The following is a 15,437-nucleotide window of genomic DNA, read 5'->3' on the forward strand; positions in this document are numbered from 1 at the left end:
ATTGAAACCTATTGAATGTTGAAAGGCCTCGATAGAGTGGATGTGAAGAGGATGTTTCATATGGTGGGGAATTCTAAAACCAGAGGGCACAGCCTCAGAATAGACAGGTGTCCATTAGAATGGAGATGAAGAGTAATTTCTTTAGCCAGGGAGTGGTGAATCTGTGGAATTCTTTGCCACAGGCAGCTGTGGAGGCCAAGTCATTGGGTATATTTAAGGCAGAGGTTTATAGATTCTTGATTAGTCAGGGCATGAAGGGGTATGGAGAGGAGGCAGGAGGTTGGGACTGGAGGGAAATGGATCAGCCATGGTGAAATGGCAGAGCAGACTTGATGGGCCAAATGGCCTAATTCTGCTCCTATGTACATTATGTATGAGTATTTATACACGTTAAATACACGTTTAATGTGTATAAATGTATCAATGGCAGTGCCTCAGTTCAAGTAATGACAGACATAAATACACGAATGAGGCTTCAAAAAAATTGCATAGATATATGTACCAACCTAATTAAAGAAAGCAGAACTTATGCATACAGATAAAAACAAGATGAATGGTACCCACTTTTATCTGCAGTCCTTTTGAGAGCGTGCTGCTTGCTGAAAGCGTATTAATGTGCTGGTCCACAAAGCCGCTGTAATGCCCCTTTTCAGCTTGTAATAGCGGGCTGAGTTTGCTGAGCTGGCTATTGTGCTTTTTCAGAGTAGCTCGCAGTTCATCAATCAAGTTGTCCAGCTAAAGGGGTTAAAATACAAGAGGCATTGACCAAAGGGATAATTATTGAAGTCACACCTATTACACCAGTTGGACGCTATTCTGTTGAGAAAGTTTTACACAACTTGAACCTGACAATCTTTTGACACCGTTACACCTCCCAAGGTTTGCACGTGTTGCAGGTAGTATTATATAGCTGTTGCCCTTACAATGACTCCATCTCTCACTAATCTGTGGTATATCAGTCATGAAGGTAATCTATGTCTTCATATTTCAACATCCGTTTCACACAATATGATTAGCCTTATTTGAATTTTTATGGATAATCATAAATGAAAAAGAGAAAACATCATAGAATTGTGTGGCTTGTTAGTGTTTGGAATTACTTTCAAAATGCGATCTCAGAATGGACATTAATATACACTTTGCTGACTTGAGACCAGAAAAGGCTCAGTGGGAAACTCGCCGTCCTGAAGAAGGGTCTTGGTCCGAAATGTCGACTATTTATTTGTCTCCATAGATGCTGCTTGACCTGGTGAGTTCCTCCAGCATTTTGGGTGTGTTGCTTTGGGAACTATTTTCTAAATACGTAAAAACTGTATTTCATTGCTATCCAACTTAGAAATGTTAATAAGACTACAAGATGTAGAAGAATTAGGCCATTCAGCCCATCAGATCTGCTCTGGCATTCACAGCTGATGTTTTTCTACAACCCTCATTTACATGTTTTCTCTTCGTGACACTTACCCCTCCCCCTTTATCAATCAAGAATATATCAGTTTTTGCTTTATATATACCCAATGTCTTGTCCTCTACAGCTCTCCACGGCAACAAGTTCTACGATCCACTGGCTGCAGAAGGAATTCCTTCTCATCTCAGTTTTGAAGGCTTCTGGGAATCAGAATTAATATCACTGGAGTGTGTAACATAACAAGGATAGCAACTAAATACTTTGTTAATCACACAGAAGCAATTCAGTGTGGCAGAACCAAGCCAAGGCGAGGTGATGAGCTCATCACTGACAGCTAGAAGAGCATGAGAAGTTGGACACAGGCCAAATCGAAGCCATAGGGTCCAGGTCCCAGAACGTATCAATATGACTGAATACGATGTTCAGATGGAGATTTACAGGCTGAATCAAGGTGATGAAGTCCAGCATATTCAAGCAGCAGAACCGGTTGTTCTGAGATTTAAGCACCAAGCCAGATTGAACAGGTCAGGGTGGCAAGGAATAAGCTAGTTCAGATCGCTGCTCGAAGTGGCAGAACCTGATGTTTGGATGGAGAGCTGAGTGCTAGCCAAGATTGGAAAGGTCAAGGTGTCAGGGCCTGAGGCGAGGTACGGGACGGTTCAGATCGCTGCTCCATGACATAACTCGGCTCTGCGCTAAACTATGCGACACCGATTCTCTTGCAGACTTCAGTTCAGAAACAGTACTTGCTTGTATTTACCGTTTGCATTTTTTTCCATTGCACATTGGGTGCTCGACAGTCTTTTTTATGGATTATTTTATACTTTTATTTTCTTATAGGCATGATGTGTTTTTTTATTCTCTGCACATTGAGTGTTAGACAGTATTTTCTTCATATATATGGGGTTTGTTTTTGGGTTTTCCAGCATCTGCAGAATTCCTGTTGTTTTTGTTTTTGGGTTTCTTTGTTTTGTGGCTACCTGTTAGGAGACAAATCTCAGGGTGTATGATGTATACATACTTTGATAATAAATGTACTTTGAAATTTAAACTTTTGATATGACGTAAAGTAATTGGTGGAAACGTACATAATTTACAACCACCACATAGAATTGGGGTTCATTTTAAGAGGCTGGTCTGACATGATGATGTAATTACGTAAAGATTTTACCATGCTTTAGCTTCTGTGCTTGGAGTTTATTATGCTCTAGAAGGATTCCACAGTTATTGAACATGGTGGACACTGCAGTCACTTTGAAACTGCCAGAGTTTTGGGAGCAAAGTGCTGTTGCTTGGTTTCTACAAGCCAAGGTCCAATTCGTGCTGCAAGAAATCTCCACGAACAACACCAGATTTTACTATGTGTTAGTGTCGCTCAGCAATTCCATGACTGTAAGAGTGGTGAGTCTACTGGAACACCAACCTGAAAACGATAAGTACCGATCGCTGACAACTCACCTTTTACAATCTTTTGGCCTATCAGAGTCTGAGCACAGCAAACAGTTGCTGTCCTTGCCTGGCCAGGGAAATGCTAGATCATTGGAGCTAATGGACCACATGCTGTCTCTCCTGGGGAATCACCATCCTTGTTTTATTTTTAAAATACTCCTCATGCAAGAAAAGCCTGATCAAGTTCACATAGACCTCACGAATGCCCCCGTGAAGGACTACTGGGAGCTTGCTAAAACGGCTGATAGTCCATACTCAGCCAGGCAGAGGTGCATAATTCCTCCTCCTTTCTCTGCTTCTATAATCCTGGTCATGAAGCCTCCAACATAAGCATGTCTGCGGCTGTGAAACAGAACATGGCAGGTCGGTGCTTTTACCACACTTGCTTTGATACGAACGCTAAGAGCTGCCGACCACCTTGCGGCTTCGATAGTGCCAGCGCACTGGGACATCAGGGCTCTGCGAACACCATGGGTTCCAGTTGCCAGGGATGTCTACTGTTCATTACAGACACCCTTGAGGGCGACATTTCCTGTGTGGCACAGGCGCTCAGGTGAGAGTGCTGCCAGCATCGCCTATAGATGAGGAGGTAGAGAGTGACGAAACCTCGCTGGAGGCCACCGACAGCAGCAGGGTCCAGACTTACGGGACAGACTGGGTGACGATCTACCTCAGTGGGTGACACTCCACGTGGGACTTCATCCCGGCTAAAATGGCTAGACCTCTTCTCGGTGCAGATGCCCTCTGTGTCCAAGGAATGTTAGTCGATCTTAAGAACTATCAGCTTGTGGATGTTAAGGACTTTGGGTCATTACCCTGCTCCCCCAGTACGTTCCCCTCAATGACTCTGTCAAGTGCAAGCACCACCGCATGTGAGTTTACTCGACTGCCGGCCAAATTCCTAAGCCTTACTAAGCCTAAATTCTCGACTGCAGTCACAAAACATGGGGTCGAGCACCAAATTCCCACAACTGGCCCGCCAGTCCGCGCCGGTACACATAGACTGGACCCAGAAACGCTGGCATCCGCAAAGGCTGAGTTTGCCAATGTGGAAAGACTTGGCATTGTACACGGGTTGAATAGCCCCTGGGCTTCACCTCTCCAAGTGGTCTCTAAGTCTGATGGTGAGTATTGCCCATGTGGCGATTACCAATGCCTTAACGAGATCACCACTCTCAATCGTTACCTGGTTCCACATAGCCAAGATTTTTCATAAAATTCGCTTTTCTAAAGCTGATTTAGTTTGGGGCTACCATCAGGTGCCTGTATGCAGGGAGGACATTCCCAAAATGGCTGTGATAACCTATTTGGATATTTGAGTTTCTGTGCATGCCTTTTGTGCTGAAAAACACAGCAAGACTTTCTAGCTGATGGACTCTGTATTAAAAGACTTAGACTTCCTTTTTGTTTACCTGGATGACACACTTGTCGCCAGTGCATCCAAATCCAAACATTAGATTAGATTAGGTTATGAGGACATGCAGTCCTCTTTTATTGTTATTTAATAATGCATGCATTAAGAAATGATACAATGTTTCTCCAAAATGATATCACAGAAATACAAGACAAACCAACTAAAAAACTGACAAAAACCACATAATTATAACATATAGTTACAACAGTGCAAAGCAATACCGTAATTTGATGAAGAACAGAACACGGGCATGGTAAAAAAAAAGTCTCAAAGTCTCTCGAAAGTCCCATCATCTCACGCAGACAGTAGAAGGAAGAAAAAAACCTCTTCCTGCCATGAACCTCCAGCGCCGCAAACTTGCCGATGCAGCGCCCTGGAAACACCCGACCACAGCCGACTCTTGAGTCTGTCCAAAAACTTCGAGCATCCGACCAGCCCTCCGACACCGAGCGCCGAGCACCATCTCTGCCAAGCGCTTCGACCCCAGCCCCGGCAACAGGCAATAGGCAAAGCCGAGGATTTGGGACCTTCCCCTCCTGAGATTCTCCATCACATAGTAGCAGTGGCAGCGAAGCAGGCATTTCAGAACGCCCCTAATCACGTGTTTGACTGGTCAGCGGCCATGACCAGGGGATTTGATGACACCAAACGAGCTCTTTCCAATGTGACCCTACTGGCACACCTGCTCCCCAACACACCCATAGCCACTACTACTGGCACTTCAGCCTATGCTCTGGGTGCTAGGCATGAACAGTGGCAGCTGCTCAGCTTCTTCAGCCGCCAGTTCCATCTCTCCGAAAGGAAGTACAGCACGTTTGACAGTGAGCTTCTCAGTCTCTATCTGGCTGTTCACCATTTTAATTTTCTTCTAGAGAGTTGCCATTTCACAGCATTCGTTGACCACAAACCCCATGGTGTCTCTCACAGTGGTATCTGAAAAGAGGATGCTGTCCAAGTTGCATGCCATCTTGGTCAATGTCTCCCATCCACTACATAATGTACTGGGTGGGCACAGGAGTACATTCAGCCAGAGACTCATTCCACTGAGATGCAACACAGAGCGTCATAGGAAGTCATTCCTGCCTGTGGCCATCAAACTTTACAACTCCTCCCTTGGAGGGTCAGACACCCTGTGCTGATAGGCTGGCCCTGGACTTATTTCATAATTTACTGGCATAATTTACATATTAGTATTTAAGTATTTATTACTATTTTCTATTACTATTCTATTACTAGTTATTATTTCTATGACTATTACTATTTACTAATAGTAGTATTACTATTACTATTTCTATTACTATTTATTATTTATGGTGCAACTGTAATGAAAACCAATTTCCCCCGGGATCAATAAAGTATGACTATGACTATGACTATGTGCATGCAATGGTCAAACTATCAGACTCTTGGTCTGCACGGCAGCAATGCCACCAGGCCTACATATCCAAGTTCACAATGAATATACAACATACCAAGGGGAAAAATAATGCCGTAGCTGATTGCCTCTCGCGGCCAGCCCTTGAGCCATTCACATAGGCATTGACTAGGCCGGCATGGCAGCCACCCACACTACTGCCTCGGAGGTCCAGGCTTACCGAACTGTAGTCACGGGCCTGTGTTTGGCTGACATTAAGTTTGGAGAACCTGGAGTTTCTCTACTGTGCGATGTCTCACCGGTCACCCTCACCCCACAGTGCCTACATACTGGAGGTGGACTGTTTTTAACTCCAGGCATGGCCTCTCACACCTGGGCCAGAAGGCCTCACAGAAACTGGTTGCACTAAAGTTTGCGTGGTACAGCTTTTCCAAAGGATGTACTTGACTGGACTGCAGCCTATGTGGAACGCCAGCCGTCAAAAATTAACCATCATGTTCAGGCACCGTTGGCACCGTTTTGTGGTCTCTGAGCGATGGTTTGACAATGTCAATGTGGACCTTCACCCCACCCCCCCTTGGTTTTACACTCCTCCTTGCCATGGGGGACCGTACCACCAGGTGGCCAGAGATTGTCCCTCTAACATCAACAAAGGCCACAGATGTGGCTCGGGTATTCATTAGCACCTGGGTTGCTCGGTTTGGCACCCCATCTGATATTTCCTCTGACTGCCATCCCCAATTCACATCAGACCCATGGGAGGGAGGGAGGGAACGTCGACTCAGACCATGAGAGGCCTGCGTCAGGCATTTTCATGCCTTACAAGGCGCAGACCCATGGGCTGCTATCAGAATCTCAGCATTAGACTACATCACGCCACAGAATACCACCCACAGTTCAATGGCCCATGTGAGCTTAAAGCTTGCTCTGAGAGGCTTCCTCATGGAGGAGTGTTGGCATGATCGTCTCTTGTGTGTCCTGCCGGGGCTCAGAACAGCTCCTACAGAGGTGCAGTTGCCTGTGGCTGAACTGGTGTACGGGCAGCCATTACGAGTACCAGGTGGTTTTATTCCTGAAGCCACAACTGCCTGGTCAACCTTTCAACAGTGTCCCACCCTTCTCAGTAAATTCAATTCCTTTTCTCCTATCCCTCCCTCCCATCATGGCATACAGCACTCTTGGGTTCCTGTTGACCTGCATTCCACCCTGTTTGTTTTTGTCCACCATGATGCACACCAACATCCCTTTAGGCCCCATTACAATGGCCTGTTCTGCATTTTGGAATGGAGAGAAAAGACTTTTATCACAGATAGGAGGGGTAAACCTGAATGTATTTCAGTAGTTCACCTTAAGCCAGCCCACCAGATTTGAAGGATTCCGCTACCATACCCCTGGCGTGACAACGTAATCATGAACATGCTGATGCAGCTCTGGATGATGCAGTTCCTCCACCCAAGCGGGGCTGCTCGGCTGAGCTCCGTAAAGGCTGACAATGCCAGTTTTAGTGAATTCCGGGGGGTGTGGGCCTGTGTAGGGTAATGTAATTGGTGGAAACATGCACGATTCACAACCATCGACATTGCGTTGGGGTTCACTTTAAAAGGCTGACCTAGCGTGATGATGTAATTATGTGAAGATTTTACAGCGTGTTATGTTTCTGTGTTTGGAGGAAAATAAATGAACTTACAGTTTTTCTTAAACATAAAATGCTTTGCGGCATTTTATTTGCGAAAACTTACATAGTGAATTATGCTGTTTTGCAGCAAATGGTACAGTGCAATATATAAAAAGAAACAATAGATTAAATAAGTAGTGCCAAAAGAGAGCAAAAACAAAGAAAAATAGTGAGACAGTATTCATGGGTTCGTTGTCCATTCAGAAATCTGATAGCAGAGGAGAAGAAGCTGTTCCTGAGTGTGTGTCTTCAAGCTCCTGTACCCCCTCCTGCATGGTAGCAATGAAAGAGGCATGTCCTGGGTGATGGGGGTCCTTAGTGACAGATGACACTTTTTTGAGGCATTGCCTTTTGAAGGTGTCCCTGACTTCCGAGGCAGTGCACTTGAGTTCCAGACTTAGCATCTTCCCCAGACCCAATCTATCCAGGCCAATATGTTTAAATATATTAATTGATTTAAAATATAAATGAATGTGTTAATTAGATTTACATGATTTTATATTCATATTTAATAATAATTTAAATATAGAACATAGAAATCTACAGCACATTACAGGCCCTTCAGCCCACAATGTTGTGCCAACCATGTAACCTACTCTAGAAACTGCCTAGAATTTCCCCACCACATAGCCCTCTGTTTTTCTAAACACCATGTACCTAAGAGGCTCTTAAAAGACCCCATTGTATCCTCCTCTACCACCTTCACTGGTAGTGCATTCTACACCCCTACCACTCACTGTGTGAAAAACTTACCACTGCCATCCCCCTTGTACTTACTTCCAAGCAACTTAAAACTATGCCGCCTCGTGTTAACCATTTCAGCCCTGGGAAAAAGCCTCTGGCTATCCACATGACTAATGCCTCTCATCATCTTATACACCTCTATCAGGTCACCTCCCATCCTCTGTCGCTCCAAGGAGAAAAGGTCAAGTTCACTCAACCTATTCTCAATAAGGCATGCTCCCCAATCCAGGCAACATCCTTGTAAATCTCCTTTATTATCTCTCTATAGTATCTACATCCTTTCTGTAGTGAGGTGACCAGAACTGAACACAACACTCCAAGTGGGGTCTAACTAAAGTCTTATATAGCTTCAGCATTACCTCATGGCTCTTGAACTCAACCCCATGGCTGATGAAGACTATCAGCCTTCTTATCAACACTGTCAACCTGCGCAGCAGCTTTGAGTGTCCTATCGACACGGACCCCAAGATCTCACTGATCCTCCACACCACCTAGATTCTTACCACTAATATTATATTCTGCTTTTAAATTTGACCTACTGAACACTTATTTGGTTTGAATTCCATCTGCCATTTCTCAGCCCAGTTCTGCATCCTATCAATGACCCGCTGTAATGTTTGACAGCCCTCCAGACTATTCACAACACCCCCAACCTTTGTGTCATCAACAAACCTATTAACCCACTCTTCTACTTCCTCATCCAGGTCATTTATAAAACCACTGGTCACTATCCTTCATGCAGAGTATATAATTGTGGTGTATTACATCCAAAATGCTAGAGGAACTAAGCAGGTCAGGCAGCGTCTATGAAAATGAATAGACAGTTGACGTTTCGAGCTGAGACCCTTCATCAGGACTGGAAAGGAAGGGCGAAGTACCCCCTGTATGTGTTACTCTAGACTTCCAGCATCTACAGAATCTCTCATTTTTATAATTATGGTGTAATATTCTCGGGTGGCAGGGTGGAGATACGTATCTACCAAATGAGGTGTAATGTGCTCCTTCCCTCCGATAGCCTACAGCTCACCCTTGGCCAAGGCGTAACACCTGTTTAGCCCCCCACCGACCAGGGTCATGGGTAGCCATTGAAACAAGTGGTGAATGGTCGTATGAGCATCTGGTTTACATCACAAGCCCTGGTTATGTGACCACTGACACCCGGCAGACAATCTCTGAAGTGTATTGATAATGGGTGGGGTTACCCATCTTGTAAAGGCACTGCCCAGAAGAAGACAATGGCAAACCACTTCCATAGAAAAATTTGCCAAGAACAATCATGGTCATAAGACAATGATCGCCCACGCCATACGACACGGCACGTAATAGTGATGATGACAATGAGGAGCAGGCCCTTCCAGCCCAATGAGCCGCTTCACCCAGCAACCCACTTATGCAACATGAGCCTAATCACGGGACAATTTACAACCTACTAACCAGTACATCTCTGGACTGCAGGAGGATACTGGATCACCCAAAGAAAACTCATGCCATCACAGAGAGAACATAAAAACTCCTTACAGACAGCACAGGAATTGAACTCTGAACTCCGACGTCCTGAGCTGTATTTGTGTCATGCTAACCACTATGCTACGATGGCACCCTCAAAGGAGGGAAATTGAAAATCTGTACCACAACAAAAACCTCCTTCAGAACCCTGGGGTGTACACTATCTGGTCCAGGTGATTTATCTGCCTTCAGAATTTTCTCTCTAGTTGCGGTAACTTCACACACTTCATGACTCCTGACACCTGGAACTTCTATCATTCTGCTAGTGTCTTCCACAGTGCAAAATATTTATTCAGCTCGTCCACCATTTTGTTGTTCCCCATTACTACCTCTCCAGCATCATTTTCCAGTGGTCCAATATACACTCTTGCCTCTTTTAGATTTTATGGAGTTGAAGAAACTTTTGGTATCTTTTTTAATATTATTGGCTAGCTTACTTTCGTATTTTATCTTTAACTTCTTAAGGACTTTTTTTAGTCGTCTTTGGTTAGTTCTAAAAGCTTCCCAATCCTTTAAATTCCCACTAAATTTTGTTCTATTATATGCCCTCTTTTTGGCTTTTATGTTGGCTTTGACTTATCTTGTTAGCCACAGATGTGTCATCTTATCTTTAGAATACTTCTTCCTATTTGAGATGTATATATCCTGTGCTTTCTGAATTGCTTCCAGAAAATCCAACCATTGCTGCTATGCCATCATCCCTGCCAGTGTTCTTTTCTAATCAATTCTGGCAATCTCCTCTCTCATGCCTCTGTAATTCCCTCTATTCTACTGTAATACAGATTAATCAGTCTTTAGCTTCTCCTTCTCAAATTTCAGGGTGTATTCGATCATATTATAATCACTTTACTCTAAAGGTTTTTTTTCTCTGATCAATTCTGGTTCATTGCACAATGCCCAATCCAGAATAGCTGATCCTGTAGTGAGCTCAACCATGAGCTGCTCTAAAACGCCATCTCATAGGCACTCTAGAAATTCCCCCTTCTGGAATCCAGCACCAACCTGATTTTCCCAATCTGCCTGCATATTAAAACCCACCATGCAGTATTAACAAATCTTCCCACTAAGATATTAGTTCCCTTCCAGTTCAGGTGCAAATAGCCCCTTCTGTACGGGTCCCACCTTCCCTGGAAGGCAGCCTAATGATTCAAAAATTTTATGCCCTCCCTTCTACACCAAATCCTTAGCCATGTGTTAAAACTGTATAATCTTCCTAGGTCTGGCCTCGCTAGCACATGGCACGGGTAGCAATCCTGAGATCATAACCCTGGAGGTCCTGCCTTTTAACTTCGCACCTAACTCCCTGAACTCCTTATGCAGAACCTCGTCGCTTGTTCTACCCATGTCATTGGTACCTACATGGACCACGACTTCTAGCTGTCCACCCTCCCACTTAAGAACGCTGAGGTCTTGATCTGGGATATCCTGGATCCTGGCACCCGAGAGGCAACTTGCCATCCAGGAATCTAGTTCTCATCCACAGAATTTCCTGTCCATTCACCTAACTAATGAATCCCCTATCACCACAGCATGTCTCTTTTCCTTCCCTTCTGAGTCACAGAGGCAGACTTAGTGCCAGAGACCCTACTGCTGTAACTTTCCTCTGTTAGGTCATCCTCCCCGAGCAGAATCCAAAGTGGTATACCATTATTGAGGGAGATGGCCATGGGGGTACTCTGCAGTGGCTCCTTAACCCCTTTCCCCTTTCTGACTGACTCCCAGTTTCCTGTATCCTGCACCTTGGGTGTAACCACCTCTCTAGATCTCCTATCTATCACCCCCTCAGTCTCCCAAAGGTTCCGGAGTTCATCCAGTTCCAGCTCAAATCCTAATGTGGTTGTTAGAAGCTGCTGTTGGACACACTTCTTGAAGTTGTAGTCATCATGAATATTGGAGTTCTCCCTGCCTTCCTACATTCTGCAAGAGGAGCATTCAACTATCCTGCCTGGCATCTCTCCTGTCCTAGCTGAGCAGGTATGAAAAAGGGAAGAAAAAAAAACCTAAAGCTTTTCTGAGCTTTGCATTCTCTGACTGAAGCCTCACTTCACTGAAGCCTTGAAGAGCTACAGCCTCAAAGTCACCCCTCTGACTCTGTCCACTTAGATAATGGTCACTGTGCTTGCCCTGCCTTCCTTTAATTTGTTCTTGCTAAACAATCCCAAATGCCGATTGACCGCTGATCAAAGCTCTTTTTCGCTGTTGCAAACCGGAGCAGCATTTTGTACTCCCAGTGAACTTGATTGAAGTCCGCTCCTCTCAAAACTTCCAATGTTCGAATTGGCCGCTGGTCAAAGCACATAGGGCAGACAACCGAGACAGTACGTTATCCATTGCTTTCTTTAAACTTGATGGTGTTGCGTGTTTGTAGCAAAGGGTACCATTCGGTGTCGCACAATAAAAAAAAGGCCTGTTTCATTGGCATTGTGGATATCTTCTGCTCAAAATTTTTGAAGCGAGTTGGGGAATTTTGTAGGTTTCCATGTTTTGGCACTTAGAGCATCAGCTCTATCTTCCTCACCATGTGCTTTCTTGAATTTAATGTGGTGTCAACATTTCCATCGAGACAACCAAACATCTGCTGCTTTAAAATTGTCATGATCCTGTTTCTTAGCCAGCTCCTCTGACTTGCTTTTAACATTGGTCCACTGACACGCATGCCTCGTCTAGTTACAATGGAATGGAAAAGCATTGATTGAGGGCTTCTTCAACATTTGGATCCTTACCTTCATGCTTTCGTTTTTGGGATGTTCCCTGTTGTCCTGCGCATAATGTCCATTCTTCTCACAGTTTATCTTGCTGATGTATCAAGCTCCAGTTGTAGAATTTGGCACCAGTTATCTCTGGCAGCTAACGATGAGTTGTTTTAGACAGATGACTTTTAATTTGGCCCAGTATATTAATAGTTTTGGCTAGTGTCAAATGGAGCACAACAGTAGCATTGCAGTTAGCGCAACGCTATTACAGCTGACGGTCTCAGAGTATCAGAGTTCGACCTTAGCATCCTCTGTAAGGAGACTCTCTGTGAAATGTGTGAGTTTTCTCCAGGTGTTCCAGTTTCCTCCCACAGTCCAAAGGCAGGTTAATTGGTCATTGTAAATTATTCTGTGATTGGCTTAGGTTTAGATCAGGGTTGTCCAGTGTTTCTGGGAGGTGCAGATCGAAGGGCTGGAAGGGCTTATTCTGTGCTCTATCTCTAAGTAAAACAAAATTCTTTTTGTGGCAGCTTGGCAAGGGCCTGATATTTTTTAAAGTCAAAATAAAAACCAAAATGATCACTGTTTTTTGAATTGGCGTCCATCAGCCCAAGAGGAAAACATAACACAAGCACATGCAGCTGAGGCTATTTAAAAACTGTTTGCTCTCAGCACAGAGTACCGTCTAACAGCAACACAAGTGCACGCGGCTGAAGCTAGCTACAGACCGTTTGGAAACAGTCTCCTGTTCCAACTGAGCAGCATGGTGTCCCAAGTAAACAAAGGGAATCCCAGCTATTGCCTCAATTAAAAAAATGCTCAAAAGTTCTAAAGTAAATTTATCATCAAAGAACAAAGTACATATCTGTCACTATATACAGCCTTGAGATTCAATTTCTTGTGGGCATACTCAATAAATCCATCACAGAATAATAACCATAGCAGAATCAATGAAAGACCGCACCAACTTGGGTGTTCAAGCAGAGTGCAGAAGACAACAAACTGCAAATACAAAAATAATGAAATAATAATAATAAATAAATAAACAATAAATATTGAGAACATGAGATGAAGAGTCCTTGAAAGTGAGTTCATAGGTTGTGGGAACATTTCAGTGATGGGGCAAGTGAAGTTGAGTGAAGTTATCCTCTTTGGTTCAAGAGCCTGATGGTTGAGAGGTAATAACTGTTCCTGAACCTGATGGTGTGAGCCTTGAGGCTCCTGTACCTTCTTCTTGATGGCAGCAGCGAGAATAGAGCATGTCCTGGGTAGTGGGAGTCCTTGATGATGGATGCTGCTTTCCTGCGACAGTGCTATGCGTAATTGTGATCAATGTTGGGGAGGGCTTTACCCATGATAGACTGTTTTTGTTCTTTAAGAGTTGTCCCAAATAAGTGGCTGCCCTGATTAATCGATTGTTCAATTAACTGAAATCCACTCTACTACCTTGATAATAAAGTGACTTTAAATGTTAAAAATCAAATTCATGGCCTGACCTTTTACCACTATATTCTTGGTTTGAAATCTAGCCAATACTAGCCATTAGCAATCAGTTATTTTGGGAAATTTGTCCCAGTTCCTCAAGGGCTTCATTTATATTAACCTCACTCAGGAATTTGCAGTGTGAAACGTAAAGTAGGAAAAAAAATCACTTCTGCTGTTGGGAGGACAAGTCTGAAGTTTGGTCTGAATCATTCTGGTGGGAGCTTTGCTGTCCTCCAGGTTGTTCTGTGTATGAGCTACACTCAGGGGCCACTTTATTAGGTACAGCTGTACACCCATTTGTTGATGCAATCAGCCAATCATGTGGCAGCAACTTAGTGCATAAAAACATGTAGACACGGCCAAGAGGTTTCAGTTGTTGTTCAGACCAAATATCAGCACGGGGAATTAATGTGATCTGAGTGGCTTTGACGGTGGAATGATTGTTAGTGCCAGGTGGGTAGTTTCAGTCTGTACTGATTTCCTGGGTTTTTCACATACAATGGTCTCGAGAGTTTACAGAAAAACAAAAAAACATCCAGTGAGTGCAGTTCTGGGAGCAAATATGCCTTATTATGAGAGAGGTCAGAGGAGAATGACCAGACTGGTTCAAGCTGACAGGAAGGTGACAGTAACTCAAATAACTACACGTCACAACAGTGGTGTGCAGAAGAGCATCTCTGAATGCACAACACATTGAACCTTGAAGTGGATGGGCTACAGCAGCAGAAGACCAGGAACATACTCTCAGTGGCAACGTTATTAGATTTGTACTTAATAAAGTGGCCTCTAAGTGAAAGTAGTGTGTGGTTGAAATGTTTTTTATATATATTGAGAAACAGCGCAGCCCTTCTCACCACACTGCCCACCAATCCCCCGATTTAATCTGAGCCCAATCACAGGACAATTTACAATGACCAGTTACCCTACCAACCGGTCTGTCTTTGGACAGTGGGAAGAAACCAGAGCACCCAGAGGAAATCCACACAGTCATGGGGAGAATGTACAAACTCCTTACAGGCGCGGTGGGAATTGAACCTGGGTTGCCGATATTGTAAGGTGTTGTGCTAACCAATATGCTACGGCAGGTCTATTCACAGCCCTAATACTAATCATCAAATTCTGCATTTAAGATTTTCAATGCAAATTTGACAATACAAATTTTAAAAATGAATGTTTTATAATAAAAGGACACCACCTCCAATGCTCATAAAATAAAGGAAAGCATTTGATTGCAGTATTATCTAGGTGCCAAAATACTAACTTTTGTAAATAATAAAATATTAATTATGTTTGCAAAACATTGGAAAATGTATTTAAGTGAAACATACAATGCTATTTTTTAAAAGGAAAAACTGGTGATACAGGATTTGAATTTTAAATCAAATTTGTGATTGTTAATTTTATGCTCAAAATATTAATCACGTGTCATATCTTCTGTTTTTATTTCCGGCAATGACATATTTAGTTTATATAAAGTGAATAATATTCACGCAATAACTCTACATTATCACCATTACACACCGTGTAGTATGACATGGGCGATCATGGTCTTCCCATGACTATGATTGTTCTTGGGCAAATTTTTCTACAGAAGTGGTTTGACATTGCCTTCTTCTGTGCAGTGTCTTTACAAGACAGGTGATTCCAGCCATTGTCAATACTCTTCAGAGATTGTCTGCCTGGCTTCAGCA

At 43.6% G+C, this 15,437-nt stretch overlaps 1 protein-coding gene across 1 annotated transcript in view; it reads right to left on the bottom strand.

Moving 5' to 3' along the window:
* Window positions 1-15,437, bottom strand: part of LOC134353570 (doublecortin domain-containing protein 1-like) — a 610,678-nt gene that overhangs the window by 377,729 nt on the left and 217,512 nt on the right. Inside the window, exon 11 of the mRNA XM_063061626.1 lies at window positions 565-735. Coding sequence (XP_062917696.1) covers window positions 565-735 — 171 coding nt within the window. The remainder of the gene's footprint in view (window positions 1-564; window positions 736-15,437) is intronic.

The sequence above is a fragment of the Mobula hypostoma genome, chromosome 11, assembly GCF_963921235.1.
Source record: "Mobula hypostoma chromosome 11, sMobHyp1.1, whole genome shotgun sequence".
In the NCBI taxonomy this organism is placed as follows: domain Eukaryota; kingdom Metazoa; phylum Chordata; class Chondrichthyes; order Myliobatiformes; family Myliobatidae; genus Mobula; species Mobula hypostoma.